Here is a 21,695-nt window from a genome sequence, read left to right on the forward strand (position 1 = left end):
CAATCAGTGACCTAATGACCTATGACCTATAGCTCATCAGTAGTGTTGAGCAGAGATGTTGAACTATTGTCGAACCCGAGCACTTGGCGTGGAGAAGTTGGATGCAGCCCAATGGAGTCCTGGAAAACATGAACACATCCGTAGGACATAGGCTCTATTCATGCTTTCCTGGCAGCCTTAGGGAGGCATCCAACTCCCTAAAAGACAAGCACTCGTGTTTGGAGAACATTGCTGAACCCAAACAGATTAACACTTAAAGAGGATGTACCACCTGGTACATCCTCTTTAACCTAAACCCACTGATCAAACAGCGCCGGCACGGGGAAGCCGGTGCCGCGGTCCGTTTTTCGGACCAAGGCCTGGTTCCCCTGCACGGGAGCCATTCTAAGGGAGCCATGTCATACAGGGGAGGGAATTCCCTCCCACTGGGGGCGGCCTGGCCCGCCTCCAGTGCTTGAGCACCAGCCGGTTCCGGTCTAATGAACAGCGCCGTGCACAGGAACCGGGCCTCGGTCCAAAAAACGAACCACGGCACCGGCTTCCCCGTGCCGGCGCTGTTCGATCACTGGGTTTAGGTTAAAAAGGATGTACCAGGTGGTACATCATCTTTAACACTACTCATCAGTAGTTTTTGCTCAGAAAACCCCTTTAAGGCTGTGCAGGTGTTAGGCTATGCTCATACATCACCATTAGTCAACTATTGAGTATGTTGAGCTACTTTTGTTATTTTGCTCGATAGAACAGCCGTCTATGCTTTGGATTCCATAATACAAACATAATATGCTGTGAAATAGAGCATTAAAACACACATGTTCGCCAATCACCATGAATAGTCCCCATGGCCCTGTTAAGTGAATGCTCTTCAGACAATGTTGCTTTGATACCTGTATTGTTAGAATATTATCTATCATCTACATGCATGCGCTGCGGGCTATAGGATGGCTGATGGCTGATAGGTTCTGTTTTCAACACATTTAATAAAATTACCTGAATCTATTCCCTAATTTGCATGAAAAAAGGAACAGTGATGAAAATATATGCAAAACCAATGAAATTAAAGTCCATGAAATCTCGCAAGCCAGATTCTGGAAATTTTCTGCTTTATTAATTTTCTCCGGGAAAATTTTAATATAAGCTTTATCACCTTGTCTGTGTAATTGAATTTATTAAAAAGATGAAGTTTGGCAGAGGAGAGGATGCTGGGAAATGAAGTTGTGCGCAGATAACACGCCGCGGGTGATTTGTTTTGCCACCACAGGATGCCAGGGAAATGCAGTAAATAAGAGACAAGGTCAGGCCGAGACCATAAAGGAATAACTGCATTGGTCACAGATCCTGAATTATAAATGTAATGCAGATGAGGAGACTATTTATAGGAGAATAGGACCATGTCTATAACAATAGAGAGATTAGAATAAAAGATTAGGTCCCTGCATTTGGAAGAGCTGAACGTATCACAAGATGAGGTAAAAAAAAAAACAGGTAGAAGCCTTGTAGATCCTCAGATATCTTCATTTTTCTTTATCTTTAAGTAATTTCATTCTGCTCCACACTCATCATGTCGAAAGTGAGTAAAAGCCTGTTTCTACTGTGAAGTGTCAAACTTGCTGGACTCTAATGGTGCATTTACACAGACAGATTATCAGACAGATTTTTAAAGCCAAAGCCAGGATTGGGCTATAAACAAAGAACAGGACAGGTGAGGTACTCACACTTGCACCTACCCCACTGTCCCTGCCTATTTACCGCAACTGCCCTAAGTGGCAACGGATAACTGGGTGACAGTCCCTAGCCTGAGTAGGTGGAAACACAAAGTGCGGACAAGATAAACATACACAATATCTCAAGGTCGGAACAAAATCGGACATCAAGAGGAAAGTCAGGAAGCCAAAACCAGAATCATGAAACCAAGGAATACAAACAGCATAAATGCTAGCTTAGTCACTCTCACAAGGAGACTCTATCATAGGCAAGGAAGGACACATAGGGGAGTATACTTTTGGAGGCTGGAGTCCCAGCCCCAGAGCGTGATCGGGGCTGAGAACCTATCTACAACTACACATACAAAGCTGACTGGTGGAGTTGGCCGCCAGTCAGTTGATTACAATAGCGGGCACTTGTACCGCTCAGCTGGGGGCAGTGAAGCCTGGCTGCAGCAAGATCAAAGGACTCGCCCCTAGCAACAGGGCAGGATACCAGGGACACCGTCAGGGATACCAGGGGCCCGGCTGCATGCTCTGGTAGTGCTGGGAGCCAAGTGTGTAGGCCGGCTCTCCTCTCTTCAAATCCATTCCTGGCTTTAGCTTCAAGAATCTGTCAGATAAATCAGTCTCTGTAAACAAATCATGGTTTGGAGAAGTTGGGAGCAGCGCTAGGGAGCCCTAGAAAACATTGATACTGCCATAGGCCATAGGCTATATCCATGTTTTCCTGCTGTGGCCGCTGGAGAGGAGGATGACAGGGAGATGTTCAGTGTCCCTCCAGTGCCCTGTGTCCCTCAGTGTCCCTCTGCCATCATCCCCTCCAGCAGCCACAGCTCACACAGCTCTGGGAGTCGGGTGGTGACATCACCATGTTATCCAGGAAGTGACATCACCATGTTATCCAGGAAGTGACATCACCATGTTATCCAGGAAGTGACATCACCATGTTATCCAGGAAGTGACATCACCATGTTATCCAGGAAGTGAAGCCTTGATGCAGGGAAAAAGCACTTTATAAGCATTTCCCATAATAAGTGTATATTGGTGATTTGTATAACTTTTGGGGGGCAATAGAATACTTTAATTAAAATTTTTGCCGGACTTCTCCTTTAAAGGGAAACTGACACAGAAAATGTCACAGAAAGACGCTGGATCACAGAGCATCGCCAGAGGTATGTATGCAATTTTCCAGTGATCGGCATCTGTAGACTGGCAGCACGGTTATATGCATTTTCTTGCTGTCAGTTTCCCTTTAAATATGAAAGTAATCCCTGAATGGGTTTGGTCTCGCCATTGGAATAGATCACAAAGAGATTTCTCCCTGCACTTGTCTATCTGCCCCTGGAAGTGCACATTTTTATTGATGTGATGGAGAAATGACTTTGATCTCCCTTTTGCGGTTACATGATGTTCTGTTCTCTCCCTGATTATTCTCTTTGTTATTGTGCTCAGACCAGCTTCTGCTCCGCTACAAGCCAGATAAAAGGGGATTGATTTGTTGTTCCGCTAATGAGCAACCAACAAAAAGTCAAATATACAAAAAGTCATCAACAAAGAAACAAACACATCTAATAATACCAAACAACCAAGAAATAATATGGGATTTAGCCGTGAGACAATGAAACCTGAAAATCAGGGGAACCATTAAAGGGTAATGCTATCACTTGTGATGCTATAAGTGCGGCTATATTAGGATGGTTATACACAAGCTGATAGTAATAATTTAGCTATGGTAATTCCAGCCATTACAGGGGTTATCCAGGGAAAATCTTTTTCTTTAAAATCCACTGATGTCAAAAAATTATATAGATATATAATTTCCTATAAAAATCCTATAAAACCAGTTGCTGTATGTCCTGCAGGAAGTGGTGTATTCTTTCCAGTCTGACACAGTGCTCTCTGCTGCCACCTCTGTCCGAGACAAGAACTGTCCAGAGCAGCAGCAAATCCCCATAGAAATCCTCTCCTGCTCTGGACAGTTCCTGACATTGACAGATGTGGCAGCAGAGAGCACTGTGTCAGACTGGAAAGAAAACAACATTTCCTGCAGACCATACAGTAGCTAATAAGTACTGGAAGACTTGAGATTTTTAAATAGAATTAAATTACAAATCCATAGAACTTTATGAAATCAGTTGACTTGAAAGAAAAAGATTGTCGCTGGAGTACCCCTTTAACAAGTATCCCTTAAGAATTTGCTAAAGGGTTTACAATCTACACTATGAAATAATCTTGACATCTTGAAGCTTCTATTCTGACCACTAGGCTTAAAGTGTCACTGTTGTTTTTTTTACACAGTGGGAGCTGTGTGAAAGCCAGTATTCAGAGGTCAGATAGGTCAGTGCTAACTTCAGAGGAGATAGCCGGGTGATGTAGCTGTAAATTAACTCTTTTTTGTCCTGGTTGGTTCCTCATCTCCCTCCACCCCTCCCCTCTCCATAGAAAACCAAAAAACCATAGAAAAAAAACAAAAAATTACAATAATTCATCTCTACAATTACCCCACATTGCAGAATTGCTGTGTTTTTTTTTCATTCCCAAAAATGAATAAAAGTTTCCAAGTATAATGCCATTATGAAAAATAACTTGTTTCCCTAAGTCCTCATGCAGTGTTTACAGAAAAATTAAAAGTTTAAGGCAAAGGACAAAAAAGATAGCTGCATCCCTAAAGTGGTACTCCAGAGAAAATACTGTTTTCAAACCAATTGGTGCCAGAAATTGTACAGATTTGTAAATTACTTCTATTTAAAAATCTCCAGTCCTCCAGTACTTATCAGCTGCTGTATGTCCTGCAGGAAGAGGTGGTGTACTCTATCCAGTCTGACATAGTGCTCTCTGCTGCCATCTCTGTCCATGACAGGAACTGTCCAGAGCAGGAGAGGTTTCTATGGGTATTTGCTATTTCACTGGACAGTTCCTGACATGGACAGAGGTGGCAGCAGATAGCAGTGTGTCAGACTGGAAATAATACACCATTTCCTGCAGGGCATACAGCAACTGATATAAATAATTTACTGTACAATCTGTATTACTTTCTGACACAAGGGGATTTAATTTTTTTCCCTCTAGAGTATTCCTTTAAGATCACAGACTATGCTACTATAGTAATGTAAATACTAGAACCAACAGGGTAAACAACAAATTATTGTCGACTATTTTACAAGTCTAATCAAGTTTGTCCAACAAATCCGTGTGAGCCGGTGACTAAGAAATAATCAGAACAATATAACCGAAAACAAACAGGAAAAGAAGAAATCAATAATGCATCAGTACGGCTTATTATTAGATGTAAATCGTAGACTATTAATGGTGCGGCTTTGCAGGTACAGTTAACAGAACAAGAGCTTCTGTATAAACAAGGTCACCATGAATAATCATCACCGCGTGGCTGCAGCTAATAGGATACAGGACACATATAAGCCAGAAATGGGAGATTCAGGCTGAGAGTTTGTCGGATCTTAAACTTCCCAATAAACCTCCTGGGTCCTGTAGGTCTGTCACACAGTCCATATGAGCCAGGTAATCCCAAGGTGCATTGTTCTAATAGTCGCATCACGGAACAAAGAGTCAGAAATCGAGAAAATTCATCCGGAATGTTATCGCTTCTAGGGGTAACCCCAAGATTATCGCCTACCCACAAGTATGTGATCGTGGGGGTCTGACAACTGCATTCTCCAACAGTAGAAGTGAAAGCAGCACTCTTAAGGTGAATTACGTGGCCCGATTTTCTGGATAAGCCAGTGCCAATCTGCTAGATCTTAGATTAAAAACAGCTACCCAATGGTACAAGCAGTTTGGGGGGGGGGGGGGAGGGGGGCAGATTGTGGTACAGAGTTGCTTGAGGCTGGGTTCACACTATGTATATTTCAGTCAGTATTGTGGTCCTCATATTGCAACCAAAACCAGGAGTGGATTGAAAACACAGAAAGGATCTGTTCACACAATGTTGAAATTGAGTGGATGGCCGCCATATAACAGTAAATAACGGCCATTATTTCAATGTAACAGCCGTTGTTTTAAAATAACAGCAAATATTTGTCATTAAATGGCACATCTACATATCCTCTCCCCATGTGACAACTTCCTACAGGGTGTGTAACAGCTCCTGTGAGTGGTGGAGAAGAGAGTGTAAGAAGAAAGAAAGATAGAGATAGACAGAAGAGAAGAGCAGCTCTCATTGGTGTGCAGATCACAAACAAACAATAACCCTTAGTTCACTACAGCTTTGCAACATACATATAGAAATACACATACTAGACATCTAGTGGTAAAAATTATACATAACTTTATTACCACTTCACTTTGAGTTACAGGCTTTTGCAAGGGGTGTTCAGACTAGTAACACCCGTGGTGGAATACCACACTGGTGGAACCTCTGAGCTGATCTCTGAAGTGACAGGCTGCTCAGCCAATCTCTGGACGTGGTTCTGTCCCGTCCCTGCCAGGGATTGGCTGAGCAGTCTGTCTATGCAGTCTGTCACTGCAGGCAGCAGGCAGAAGCTGGAAGAACACCAGGAGAGGTATTTATAAGCTTTAATATTTTTTTACGCAGTCATCAGCCATCAGTTGTGCATCAGTATTACACAGTGATGTGTGCCTGGCAGATGATGATTTTTAGACTGGAATAAAAGACATGATCAGCCAGTGATCGTTTTCATTGACTGATTGTTGTCTTTATTACAAAAAGCGTTAATTTGCCGAATTGCTCCGTGTAATAGGACCCTTAGTTGAAATCCTGCTGTATGTCACCGGAGGGGGGGGGGGGCGAGCCCGGGACCACGGCTATTAGCGGGCGGGGGCTGATCACTGCGCCCGCTAATTATACAAAACTGACAGCTGCATTTAAAATTATTACTTGGCCCCTTTCTTTGGTGTCTAGTGATGAAATCGCGGAGGGGAGATCCTTCTGCTTACCGAGCCAGGACTCAGCGACGCTCCGATGCTGATCCCGGCTTGGCATTCGATTCCTCTGGTCTGCTGCAGACCAGAGTAATACAGCAATGATCTGATCAATCATTGCTGTATAAAGTATACTGCAGTGATCTCTATGGGAGATCACTGCAGTAATGCTGAAAGTCCCCCAGGGGGACAAAATTTTAAAGTACACAGTAAAAAAAAAAGTGTTTTTATTACTTAAAAATCCCCTCCACTAATAAAAGTCTGAATCACCCCCATTTTCCCATTTTATAAATAAAAATAAATAAACAAACATACATATTTGGTATTGTCGCGTGCATACTCGCCCGAAATATTGTATTATCACATTCCTGATCTCGCAAGGGAAATGGCGCAAGCGCAAAAAACAAAGTGCAAAATTGTGCATTTTTTGTCACATCAAATCCAGAAAAATTGTAACGAAAAGTGATCAAAAAGTCGCATATATGCAAGTAAGGTACCGATAGAAAGAACAGATCATGGCGCAAAAAATGACATCACACACAGCCCCATAGACCTATTGATATGCACTAGACCTAGACCATGCTAAAGCAACCACCCCTGCTCCACATAACAATATACTTCTTATGTAGGTATATGGAGTAAGTATTAGCAGAATAAGGCTGCATTCACACAGAACATGGACGTGGAGTGCCTGTAACTGAGTCCCCCCACACGGGCAGCATCTCTGATATGATGCTGGGAGTAGGGGAATTGTATGAATATGTGCTGCACTGATGAAGCAGCCGCGTGGCTCTGTCATTACAGTGAGGTGCATATTCGTGTGAATGCAGCCTAAAACTTTTTCGCACTACATTTTACATGGTGCTTGTTTAAAGGGGAACTATCAGCAGGTTAGACTAATCTAACCTGTTAATATATCCCTATTGCACAGCACAGGAGACACTGAGGATGAAGGTATGTGTCTTACCTTTGTCCTCTGCGCCGTTTCCGTGCATTTAGTTGTATGCTCCATAGTCCGGTGAGAGGAGTGGGTTAACTTGATGTGACTCTATTAATAGGAAGGGCCTAAGGCATCATGTTTTTTGTACTTGAAGTGGTTATCCAGGCTTAATAAAACATGGCCACTTTCTTTCAATAACAACACATCTCCTGTACTCAGTTTGGGTATAGTTTTGCAGCTTTGTTCCATTGAAATGAATGGCGCTAAGGTACCACACACAACCTGAGGACAAGGGTGGCGCTGTTTTTGCAATAAAGTAGCTGTGTTGTTTCTGATCCTTGATAATCCCTTTAAGACATGAATAAAGGATAGAAGGCGCAAAAAGCCTACAGACATGGTATTTGCCAACTTTCAAGGAGTTCCTGGGGCAGATGACTTTGGTTGTGAAGTAATTTTCTCCTTTTTTTAGGCTGTGTTCATACACTGTAAAAACAACGGCTGTTGTTGAAAGCTACCTATGTCCAGAATTAATGATCATGTGTGAACATAGCCTTAAAGGGGTTGTCCAGCGAAAATCTTTTTCTTTCAAATCAACAGGTATCAGAAAGTTATATAGATTTGTAATTTACTTCTGTTAAAAAATCTCTGGTCTTCCCATACTTATAAGCTGCTGTATGTCCTGCACGAAATGTTGTTTTATTTTCAGTCTGACACATCTCTGGCCGAGACAGGAACTGTCCAGAGCAGGAAAAGTTTTCTATGGGGAATCATTGAAAACTGAGACAGAGTTTCTGTCTCGGCCAGAGATTTCGGACAGAGAGCACTGTGTCTGAATGTAAATAAAACAACATTTCCTGCAAGACATATAGGAGCCAATAAGTATGGGAACACTTGAGATTTTTTAAAAGAAGTAAATTACAAATCTATATAACTTTCTGGTATCAGTTGATTTGAAAGAAAACGATTTTCGCTGGACGACCCCTTTAAACATTATAGGGACAATTTGTTAATGGCTTTGCACCAATTTGTTTGGCATGAAAAAGGGAAATTTTACTGCAAAGTCAAACACATACAAAAACGTGCATTGTGGAAGGTGTAATGTCTCATTGCCATGCATCTTTTGCCATCTGTTGTTCTCACTGTATATCATTACCATTGTATATCATTACCACCTTATTTACTGATATTTACATTTTGATGATTGGAATATTATAGACTGAAGAGAACTATATGCTTGTGGCATCTTCTACTACAGCATTCTGCATACTGATTCAAACTTAGGTTTTATGGCTCTACTGTGATATGTGGTCCTTTTCACGTTGTCCCTATTAGTTATATTGCCATCAATTACTTAATTACACTAATATTCATATGTATGCCATCTTATACCTGGTGTACGGACAACCATAAGATGCACCAAGTCTACTAAGAGGCATGCACCTTCTCATACAATTTGTGTATTTTACTCATTATTTTAATTGAAGGGGATTCCAGCCCAACATAATGTGTATGTCTGGTCTCAGGCTGGCATAGAAACAAAGGAAAAATAAGTACATAAATAAAACTGATAAATCATATTCATCTCAACTTATTAAAGGGAATGTGTTGCCTAGTTTTGCTTTTATTGATTAGACCCGGATCCTAAGGCATGTTCTTTTTTTTTAATCTGTTTCTATTGTGCAACTTTTTTTTATTTTATTTCATCTTTTGTATATTGTTATGGGGGCTGCCATCTTGTCTTAGCTGTTTTTAACAGCATTTAGTGACATGCTTTACAGCAGGGATGGGAAACCTTTGGCTTTCCAGCTGTTGCAAAACTCCAATTCCCATCATGCCTGGACAGCCAAAGCTTTAGCTTTGGCTGCCCAGGCATGATGGGAATTGCAGTTTTGCAACAGCTGGACGGCTAAAGGTTCCCCTTCCGTGCTGAACAGCAAGCCTCATGGACAAAGATGAAAAGAGGACCTGTCCCCTTAAGATGAATATGAAACATTACTCAGCTATTGTCTTATTGCTAACTATCTCCTGGAGTAACACACGTTGCTGTAATTCTGTACAGATTACTTTACAGCAGCCTCCTATTATCACCACAGACACAACAGGAAGTCTCAGCTTAGTTTTAGACCCAGCGGCGAGAATGGAAACGGCAAGATTTCAGGATTATTTTGTAATATTCATAGTAAAACTGAAAATAAAAAAATAAAAAATCACTAGAAATGTTACCATGACACATTTCGTTTAAATCTTCCATAATGATCACTGACCATATGGTTGCTACTACCTTGGTAGTTGGGCCCATGTGCACTGTTCATAGTGGGCCTGTGTCTATAAGTGGTCAAGGGGAAAGGAATCCTCCATTTCTGTAAAATAACTTAAAGGGGTTCTCTGGCAAAAATCTTTTTCTTTCAAATCAACAGGTTTCAGAAAGTTATATAGATTTGTAATTTACTTCTATTTAAAATCTCAAGTCTTCTCATACTTATCAGCTGCTATATGTCCTGCAGGAAGTAGTGTATTTTTTCCAGTCTGACACAGTGCTTGCTGCTGCCACCCCTGTCTTTGTCAGGTACTGTCCAGAGCAGTGGCAAATCCCCATAGAAAACCTTTCCTGCTCTGGACTGTTCCTGACATGAACAGAGGTGGCAACAGAGAGCACTATGTCAGACTGGAAATAATACACTTCCTGCAGGACATACGACAGCTGATAAGTATGGGAAGACTTGAGATTTTAAAATAGAAATGAATCTATATAACTTTTTGAAACCAGTTGATTTGAATAAAAAAGATTTTCACCGGAGAACCCCTTTAATATCAGCAGCCAAGGATGAAGGTAAGGAGCTTCCCTTAGTTCTCAGCACCCTGTGTGCTATAAGGAGATATCAGCAGTAGAGATGAGCGCGACTTGAATATTCAGCATTTGAATACCGGTGAGTGAAGAAGTTGGATGCAGTCCTAGGGGCCTATTCCACGGAGCGATAATCGGCCAAATCGCCCCGATTCGGCGGATTATCGCTCCATGGAATAGAGAGAACGATCAGCCGATGATCGTATCATCGGCTGATCGTTCTTTTAGTTGCAAGCGACCGACGATTTCAGCAGCACCATACATTACCTTTCCGGGCTGCAGGTCTTCTTCTTCCTCCCGATCCCGCGCTGCAGCAGCTTCGGAGTGGCCTTTCTGAACTGACGGACCACTCAGCCAATTACTGGCCAGGACCGCCGCGGCCAGTGATTGGCTGAACAGTCTGTCAGTTCAAACAGGCCACTCCGAAGCTGCTGCGGCGCGGGACCGGGAGGAAGAAGGAGAAGACCTGCAGCCCGGACAGGTAATGTATGAAACAAGGGCTACAAGGACATCGGTAACAATGTCCTTGCAGCCCTCGCTAAACGATTGTCGGGCCGTGGAATAGGCCTAGTAAAGTAGGCCTAGTAGAGAAGCACAGGAGAGAAGCATGGGGGAGAGAAGCACAGGAGAGAAGCATGGGGGAGAGAAGCACAGGAGAGAAGCATGGGGGAGAGAAGCACAGGAGAGAAGCAGGGGGGAGAAGTATGGTGGAGAGAAGCAGGGGGAAGAAGTATGGTGGAGAGAAGCACAGGGGAGAAGCATGGTGGAGAGAAGCACAGGAGAGAAGCACAGGAGAGAAGCAGGGGGGAGAAGTATGGTGGAGAGAAGCACAGGAGAGAAGCAGGGGGAGAGAAGCATGGGGGAGAGAAGCACAGGAGAGAAGCAGGGGGGAGAAGTATGGTGGAGAGAAGCACAGGAGAGAAGCAGGGGGGAGAGAAGCACAGGAGAGAAGCAGGGGGGAGAAGTATGGTGGAGAGAAGCACAGAAGAGAAGCATGGGGGAGAGAAGCACAGGGGGAAAAGAAAACAGGCCCAGGTTTCACACTGAGTGAGTATAAATACATTTAGAATCTATATTATTAACTATATGTATAATATGTACTGTTTTAGTGTCATTTTGTGCCATTTTGGTTGGTGGTGTGCCCCGGGATTTTTTAAGCATAAAAAGTGTGCCGTGGCTCAAAAAAGGTTGAAAATCACTGCCCTAGAGTCCTGAAAAACTTTAGGGCTGCATCCATCTTCTAAGGCCGCCAGTATTCAAATGCCGAATGATCGGACTCGAGCGTGCTCTAGTTGGGCTCATCTGTAATCAGCGGATTACATTTTTCTAACCTGCTGATTGTTTCCCTTTGAGGTGTGCCAAACAGCTCCTGAGAGGTTAATATGATAAAAAGATTGATCTCCGATATGGTGCGTTTACACGGAGCGATTATCGTTCCAATTTTCGCAATAACAATTGCATTTGAACGATAATCGGCTCGTGTAAACACAGCAAACGATCAAGCGACGAGCGAGAAATCATTTATTTAGAGCTTTCTCAAATAGTCGTTGGTCGTTCGCTAAAAATTTGCAGATCGCTTTGTGTAAACAGTCTTTCACCGATTCATCCTATGTGTGAGATGGGCTTAAGCGATCTTAAAACAATCGCAATAACGATTTTTCTAAATGATATATCGTTCCGTGTAAACGTTGATCGTTATTAAAAACACATTGTTACTTTGAAATCGTTAATCGTTCGATTGGGCAAATTATTGCTCCGTGTAAATGCATCATTAGTTGCAACCATGAGAGACATATTAGCAGGCACACTATGGAATCCACTAACTGGTATTAAAGTCACTCTGTACCTACAATCTGACCCCCCCAAACCACTTGTACCTTTGGAAAGCTGCTTTTAATCCAAGATCTGTCCTAAGGTCCGTTCGCCAGGTAATGCAGTTATTGTCTTAAAAAACAACTTTTAAACTTGCAGCCCTGTGCCAAACGGGAGTATCTGTGCCCTAACTTTGCACCACCTCTCCGTCCCTCCTCCTCACCCTCCTCATCATTAGGAATGTTCCAGACAGATTGCCTCCTATTCCCTACCTGTGGCAGCCAGGCACATGGGCTGGATCGTTAAGGACCTGTGCAATGTTCAGCATGTAGAAAATGTTCCAGTGGCATTCCTAGGGTCAGATTGTGGGTACAGAATCACTTTAAAGATAAAGGTTTATGGTTATGATAAATCTTTCTACCTAAAATTTGTATACATTTTTATTCTCTGGAATCACCAACATACCACATAAGTTATACTGGTAGCTTGTGATGGATACTGGCCTAGTTGGCCGCACCTCAGCTTAGTCAGCAGTACAGCTGATCTGACAGGTGAGCTAAGCTGCTGAGCGGCCTGTGTCATCCCTATGTAGATTACATCTATAGAGTTAAGTTACACAGCAAAGATATCGAGCGTCTTCTAAAAGGTAGGGATTCTGACGCCTCTCTTGTCCAATAAAACAACTGTTCAAGTATGTGTTTAGGTATTACATCAGTAAGGGCCATATTACACAGCCCAAGAGAGTGCCGATTTACCAGGTGCTCACTTACCAGGCCTTACACTACTCTATTATCGTACAGCAAGGACTGTATATACAGTATATGTTTACCGATGTCCGTGCAGCCCTTGCTTCGATGTGAAAATAACATATGTGATAATACATAAGATGTGATAATACATAAGAGATGTACTTACCTTCCCAGGCTCCCCCTATGTCCTCCAGCTTTGTTCCTGTTTTCGCCACTCACCATAGATACCTTCAGATTTCGTCTCTGAAGTGGCAATGCACTCAGCCAATCGTGAAGGACAACATCGTGGCCAGTGAGTAGCCTGTCACTTCACAGACGGGTCCAGAAGTGCCAGAGGCGGCTGCGGTGAGTGGAGAACACAGGAACAAGGCAGCAGGACACCGGGGGAGCCTGGACAGGTAAGTATAGTCTTTAATATTTTTCTTTACCCCAGCATCAGTCGTCGACTGTGCATCGCTATTACACATAGCAATGCACGGCTGGCAGACAATGATTTTTAAACTGTTTTAATGATTTTAAAATGTTTAATTCGCTCTTTGGCTGATTGTTTTCTTTATTACACAGAGCGATAATCTGCTGAATCAGCCTGATTTGGCTGATTATGGCTTTGTGTGATAAGGTCCTAAGATGTGTTAAGGACTATGACCATAAAGTGCCTTCCAGGAGTCTAACCTATGAAGAAAATGTAACAATGAAATACTAGAGCAAATAAGTGTATAAAATAATTAGTAATAGCGCTGTGTAAATGGACCCTAAAGGGAATGTATCATCCAAGATTTTCATTTACTGACCAGAGTCAGGTACTGAAACAAGTTCTTTTTTTTTTTTTTTAACCAGTTTCTATTTTCTGATTGCAATAGAGATGTAGAGCCTGTGCCACCAGCAGCAGGTTTCGGCTGTAATATATAGCTCGCACATCGCTACTGCACCTGCAATTGGAGATAACTCAGATTACAGTTGTTTAAAGAGATTTTGTCAGTAGGTTTAGGCTGTCCTATGTAAGAGCAGCATAAACTAGTGACAGAGAAGATGCACAAGAATGATATATTCCTTTCATTATTCTGTGCAGCTGATCCAGAGATATCCTCCTGAACAACATGGAGAATAAGTAGTCCTCTCCATTATGTGCATGAGCTTAGTAGTCCTTGTTATTCATGAGAAGCAGAAAACTCCACCCACCAGCTGCTGATTGGCAGTTATCTATCCATGCTGTGTATAGGCAGTCAACTGTCAATCAGCAGTTGGAGGGCGGGGGGAGGGGTGTGGCAAGCATCCTATTCTCCTGCATATTAGGAGAATGGCTGAACAAAATGATAGAAGTAATACACCGATCTGTTCAGCATTTCTGTCATTACTTTATGCTGCCCTCATTTAGGGTGGCATAAACCTAGTGACAGATTCCCTTTAACCACTCAATAGCAACCACATTCTCTCAAGGATATGACTGAGGGGTTGTCACCATGTCTACTTTTTATTCATAATTTATTATGTAAAGTGTTAAATCAAATTTGACATTACCATAGCCATACCGAATTCCCACAGACTACATAATACATAAGAACAAAACAAAATTTAAACCATTAAAAGAACAATGGTGCATTTGCTGTTTTTTGGGTTGCTTTTTTTTCCAATTTCCCCAAACCAGAAACCATACATCATAATTGATGATATAGAAAAGAAACAACGTAAGGAAAATCACATATCACCTATTCATATGCCCATAAAACATAATTAATCAATATGCATTAAACCCATTAGCAAAAAGTGCTAGGTACAAATAATTCTAATGGGCCATAATATCATGTAGAATCACAAATCAGCGACATACTAGCAACAATGGAAACGCAAACAATAACTAGCAATTCACAAAATCCCCCACCAAGGGCTGATGATGTAATTATACGCACCCCACCTTATTGCTGCATGCCCTCGGCAGAAGATTTCCTTACATCATTTAAAGAGGACCTGTTACCCCCCATGACGGGGTGAGAGGCTCCCGACCCCCCTTTAGAGACCCCTATACTCACGTGATCCCGCTGGGTCCCGCTTCCGAAGCCAGGCGCGCGCGCTCACAGGAGAGTCCGATGCCCATAGAGAATGACGGAGCATCGGACTCCCCATTCATTTTCTATGAGCGTCGGACTCTCCTGTCAGCGTGCGCCGGGCTTCGGGCGCTGATATCTCCGTGACCCGACCGGATCAGGAAGCGTACCCGGCAGGATCACGTGAGTATAGGGGACTCTAACGGGGGGTCGGGAGCCTGTCACCCCGGCATGGGGGGTGACAGGTCTCCTTTAAGGGTTCGACAGGGCACATACATAGGTAGATATGAACTTAAAGGGGTACTCTGAAGTTTTTGTTGCTGTTGTCGCTCTTTAATTCTTGTGGAAAGCACCTGTTGCTCATGCCTTTACTGTCCCAATAAAGCATCTTTTAACCGATACTGGTGAGTGCCGCCTCCACTATATTATCTATTGGCAAGATATTGCTGGACTTGTTTAAGCAGAGCACCACGAGTGGTCGAGTGTTACTACATATGGGAGTGTCACGCTGAGGTCTTCATATGGGTTCCTATGCTGAGACAGTGCTGACAGTTTGCCTTTTGTAACTATATATATATATATATATATATATATATATATATATATATATGGAAAAATGGGTTGAAGACAGCATCAATCTCAGATTAAGATCAGAACTTTATTGTGCCTGTTCGCATATACAAAAAGGTGCAACGTTTCAGCTCATGTCCTGAGCCTTTCTCAAGCCTTTCTCTATGCTTGAGAAAGGCTCAGGACATGAGCTGAAAAGTTGCACCTTTCTGTATATGCGAACAGGCACAATAAAGTTCTGATCTTAATCTGAGATTGATGCTGTCTTCAACCCATTTTTCCATTTACCTATGGAGGTGTTGAGCCGGACCTCGTGAGGACTGTGCATCTGGCAAGTGTTTTCTGCTGATCCAATCTTGGTGTTTGATATATATATATATATATATATATATATATATAAAATGCAATGCTTAGAATGTGCCACTCATTCATAGTAAACAGAGCCTATCCCAATATATCATCATACAACCCTGCTGAGCCCAGCACATCACCACAATCCCCTCCGCTGACAGGGCACTACCACGTCTAGCTGCTCCTATAGCGTCATGTCTTATACACCTATATACAATTACAGAATAGATGAGTCAGTGCTTCCTGTCTGAAAGTGATCCTGCAGTATAAGAGACAAGAGCGAGGACCATGACAGATGTGCACAGCACCGTCACAGGTTTATTACATCGCCTTGTCGTTATTTATAGCCAGAATAACCTTTATCTATATATAGCGCCAACATATTCCGCAGCACTTTACACTCAGGGAAGGAGTAAACATACAAACGCATATGAAATGGATAGATGGATGGGAAGGGGGGGTTGTCTACAATGAACAGGAGGGGTTATGTTTACCGGCGTTAAACATACAACAATTTAGGAGCATGGTAACATGAGTGCCGGCAGCAACATGCAGCGTAAACATAGAGGACGTCATTCTGCTAATAGCACGCCTTCCTCTGCTCCACTACTCCCCCACCTTCTCCGTTAAAGAGCCACTTACCCCCTGAGGAGTGAATCTTCTTTGATTTTCTCTGCAAGGACATTTTTTAAAGAGCTCAGGATATGTGATCATACAGAAAACCTGGCTGCGGCGAGCTGCTAATGCATCCTGTGCCACCACTGACAGGAGGGAGGGAGCACAGGAAGTCACTGATGCATCGGGGAGGCTGCTGCCAGCTACGGTAATAGCTTTACTCTCCCAGCTCAGGTATTAGCCCCGGTGACAGACAGGGCTGCTGAGCACAAAAAAAAAAATTTAAAGAAATTCTGTGTTATATTTTTTTACTATTTATTATTGTATGAAAATATGTAAAAAGTGCAAGCGGGAAATTGTAGAAATGTTTCATGGGAAAACGTATTACCATAGTCTAGACATAGTATACAATATATACCGTACAGCACCGTAGATGTCTTTATGGCTTTTACAAGGAATTTTAGCGAAAGCGTAATGTTTCCAGGCAGTTGTTCTGTTATTTTATGTTCTTTTTTTTATTATTATTAGTATTTTATATGTTGTTGCTGAGAGGAGGTAGAAGAATATTGAATGAGAAGCAAGAAAGAATGAATTCTCTTTAGGGCTCCCTTTAAATTATTTAGGCTTTTTGTTCGGCATATAGGGGGAGATTTATCAAAAATGGTGTAAAGTGAAACTGGCTCAGTTGCCCCTAGCAACCAATCAGATTCCAGCTTTCATTTTCCAAAGATTCTGTGAGGAATGAGAGGTGGGATCTGATTGGTTGCTAGGGGCAACTGAGCCAGTTTCACTTTACACCATGTTTGATAAATCTCCCCCATAGACTGGATAAAAGCTCTGGTGCATAGAGCCCTCATGTTTTTTAGGTTATGTTCACACACAGGCTGTTTGTGCAGTTTAATGGCTGTTTTAAGGCTCAAAAAATCCCCCCAATTTCTTAAAGGGGTATTCCACTCAAACATAACTTTTGATATGTTGCCGCCCATGGTGTGACTAACCATTCCTTCTATACTAGTTATTATTTATTCAGTTTCTTTCCCCCACTTCTGAGCTGCTGCTTTCTGCTGAAGACACAAAAAACTGTGTGTGAGTTGTTCACTTTGTCTCCTCCCCCTTCCGAGACGGCAGATGTAAACGAGTCAAAGGAAGGCTGTATCTGCAACTTTGTAGCTTCTTTGTAATGATGAGAGACTTAAACTGAGGTCAAGTTGCTGATGAACTCACTTTAATTAACCCTCTTGGCATTATAAAATTGCTACAAACAGGGGCGTAGCTAGGATTCATGGGGCCCCATAGCAAAAAACTGTATAAGGCCCCCCTCCCATATATATATATATACTCGGTGATGTGGCAAAAATAAAAATTCTCTTGTGGCCAGAGGCAGAATCCTGCATGCAGCCACAACAGTGACTGGCAGAGGAGAAAGCCAATGTCTGCTTGTTCTGTCCATCCACTGTATTTAACTATATCAGCGTATTAGGAGCCTCATGGTTATATACATAGGTGCAGGAGCAGACTACCTTTTGCTTAACCCCTTATTTACTGCAGTGTGTAAGTGACCCAGTGTTCTCTTACATGCTGCAACACAAACAAAGGGTTAATGCAGGAGACAATTAGCTCTCTCCTTTGCTACTCCTGCACTGATAACCCCTGACTTCTGCAGGAGCTCAGAGGTCAGAGGTTATCAGAGAGCTAAGTGTCTTGAGCTTATATTAACCCTTTTTTGTGTTGCAGCATGTAAGAGAACACTGGGTCACTTACACACTGCAGTACATAAGGGGTTAAGCAAAAGGACACAGAAGGCTCTTATCTTCCCTGGGCCCCCTCCCTTCATGGGCCCCATAGCAACCGCCTTCCCTGCCTCTATGGTAGCTACCTACTGGCTACAAAGTTGCAGACAGAGACTTGTTTACATCAACAATCTCAAAAGGGAGCGGGAGATGGGCAGACGAAAAGCTCACAAACAGTTTTTTTGTGTCTTTAGCAGAAAGAAGCAGCTCAGAACTGGGGAAAGGAGACTGAAGAGATAATAACAAGTATGGAAGGAATTGTTAGTCTTACCATAGGCAGTAGTCTCCCCATTCTCCCCCTTCCCTTCCAAGAAATCTGATGTAAACAAATGCCCGGCAGGCTGTATCTGCAACTTTGTAGCTTTTTTTGTAATGATGGGAGGTCAATCTGAGGTCAATTTGCTGATGAACACTCTGTGATTAACCCTCCTGGCACAAAGTTGTAGATAAGGACTCAGCAGTCTCAGAAGGGAGGGACAGATGAAGTAAAGAGCTCACAAACAGTTTTTTTGTGCAGAAAATGTTCAGCAGAAAACATTGTAGGAGCTGGGACCAAGGCTTAGGCAGCCCTGCAGTATCTGATACCAACATTGGTGGCAGCAGAGAGGTCTGTATCGCCCCTTACTGCTGCCACTCGTATATATATAATAAATATAAGTAAAAACTCACTATAGTGTGAGGAGGTGCAAAAGTGACTAAAATACAGAAAAGTCACAAAGCAAAGCTTTTTTACACCAGAAAACTGGAATGTCTATAGTCAGCTAAGATTGTGGTGGGAACAGAGATCTGATAGATCTCAGTAGCAGATTATAACGGGGGCATTTTGGGCAACCAGTTTGGGGTGAGATGGGGAGGGGGGCAGGAAGATCACTCTGGGGTGAGATGGGGTGCAGAGTGACTAGTCTTGGGTTGGGGGGACACATAGTGGCCAGTCTAGGGTAAGATTGGGCAGAATGTTTAATCTATGGTGAGAGGTGGCAGGATGACCAATTGGGGGGCCGGCTACAGGGTGACCAGTCGAGTGGGGGGGGGGGGCAGTAGCGTAGCTACCATAGAGGCAGGGAAGGCGGTTGCTATGGGGCCTGTGGAGGGAGGGGGCCCAGGGAAGATAAGAGCCTCCTGTGTCCTTTTGCTTAACCCCTTATGTACTGCAGTGTGTAAGTGACCCAGTGTTCTCTTACATGCTGCAACACAAAAAAGGGTTAATATAAGCTCAAGACAATTAGCTCTCTGATAACCTCTGACCTCTGAACACCTGCAGAGGTCAGGGGTTATCAGTGCAGGAGTAGCAAAGGAGAGAGCTAATTGTCTCCTGCATTAACCCTTTGTTTGTGTTGCAGCAGGTAAGAGAACACTGGGTAACTTACACACTGCAGTAAATAAGGGGTTAAGCAAAAGGTAGTCTGCTCCTGCACCTACAGTATGTATATAACCATGAGGCTCCTAATACACTGTTATAGTTACATACAGTGGATGGACAGAACAAGTAGACATTGGCTCCTCTGCCAGTCACTGTTGTGGCTGCACGCAGGATTCTGCCTCTGGCCACAACAGAATTTTTTTTGCCACATCACCGAATATATATACAGTATATGGGAGGGGGGCCCCATACAGTTTTTTGCTATGGGGCCCCATGAATCCTAGCTACGCCCCTGGGTGGGTGGGTGGGTGGGTGGGGGGGGTTATAGGGTAAGCAGTGTCTTGGGTAAGGGCAGGGGGGGGCAGGCTGACCAGTCTGGGGGGGTTACAAGGTTACCAGTCTGGGGGGTGGGGGAGCATGTCAGGGTGGTCAGACTGGCATGGGGGGTGACTGGGTGACCAGCCTGGGGTGAATATGGGGGCAGGGTGACCACTCTGGATTGGGGGGGGGACCGGTTGACGAGTCTGCGGTGGGGGTGGGGATGGCAGTCTGACCAGTTTGGGGTGGGGGGACAAAGTGAGCAGTCCGGGGTAAGGTGGTAAAAGGTGACTAAAAGATCAATAAGTGAGAGAGAGGAAGTCAATGGGAGCCGTATGTGTGTGAGTGTTTTGGTGTAACACCTCTTTACTTAGGCAAGGGGTGTTGCTAGAAATGCTAGAAAAGTATCAGCGATCAGCCGAGGAGCGGGAAAATGTCTGCTCTTAGGCTGATCGCATCTTTTGCGCAGATTCAAAATCGCAATCGCTATTGGACACACATCTCCCTGTGTAAACAGTAAGCAATATATGTGAATGGCCACACGAATGATACAGTGATCATTTGTGCAGCCTGGCAGCGTGGTTAATCCTTTTTATACAGAAATCCTTACCTCCCCAAAACATTAACACAAATGGTGTCGCTGCACGTGGGAATGTCCCAAACAAGTGTAATATTTTATGAACAATGACTCTCAGGCAGCACTATGCACAATGGTCATTTTCCTATTACAATCTATTACTATTACCGTCCTGTTACCTCCATTTTGAATTGTACGCCTAAATACTCGAATGGCCCCATTGTCCCTGCTCTCCATTGTGCACAGTGCTGCATGTCATATGTTGTGAACAACAGGGCTGCTATAGTTACACTGGGGTTGGGGCCCCAAGTTTTGTGCACAGCCCGGGGCCCATGGTACACTTAATCGGCTACTGAAAGATTCAACACTTATTCTCCTTGATATTTTACATAGTACAATTTGATTTTATTATGTTATAGTTCTAAGGCTTAACTTTTCAGTACTGTACGCCTACCGACCCTTTGGCTAACCGGTTTCAGACATGCAATTTTTCACCATTATATACCATAAATTATCTTGTCATGCAGTGTGTAAAGGGAAAGTCAAATAACAAAAGAGCCAGGAGGCCCCTCCATTGTGTGCTCACCTGCCGCTACCTGCGCTTACAGGCGGATTACACGTTACCTGTCAGTGAGAAGGTGAGGAGGGCAGTGCACGGATGAGTGATGTGGGTGTGCATAGTGCAAACATGGTGTCATCCTTTGCAGCTGTCGTCTACTGGAAAAAAAATGACACTTTTCTAGGCAGGTAAATGACTACAGATCGGTCTGTTGGGCCTTGTATCATTGTTGAGCAGTGTTTTGACATTTGCATGAAAGATATGTAGACAAAGGGAGGATTCATCAGGTCATGTATACTGGTTTTCTGCTATACATTACATTAGCTCTAAAGACAATAAATGGAGCAGCAGGGCATGTGCTTTATCACCACTCCATTCACCACTGAGGTTCCCACTTCATGGATGGAGTCGTTGGAGATGTTATTGACCACAATAACCCTGTTTTGCAGGATTTCCTTTATAATGCCTATGTATGTGTAGTGTACTGTCAGGTTTTGGACTCAAGGGATGAAGGTGCTTATTTGTGTTTCCCCACTAGGTGTCACTCTCTATTTTACAACTATGT

The 21,695-nt window shown here is 43.2% G+C and overlaps 1 protein-coding gene across 1 annotated transcript in view; it reads right to left on the minus strand.

Annotated features, from left to right (window-relative positions):
- ATP8A2 (ATPase phospholipid transporting 8A2) overlaps positions 1–16,634 on the minus strand; it is a 476,575-nt gene extending 459,941 nt beyond the window's left edge. Inside the window, exon 1 of the mRNA XM_069969843.1 lies at positions 16,554–16,634. Coding sequence (XP_069825944.1) covers positions 16,554–16,596 — 43 coding nt within the window. The 5' untranslated portion in view covers positions 16,597–16,634. The remainder of the gene's footprint in view (positions 1–16,553) is intronic.
- Positions 16,635–21,695: the final 5,061 nt, after the last annotated feature.

The sequence above is a fragment of the Dendropsophus ebraccatus genome, chromosome 5 (assembly GCF_027789765.1).
Source record: "Dendropsophus ebraccatus isolate aDenEbr1 chromosome 5, aDenEbr1.pat, whole genome shotgun sequence".
Taxonomy (NCBI): Eukaryota; Metazoa; Chordata; class Amphibia; order Anura; family Hylidae; genus Dendropsophus; species Dendropsophus ebraccatus.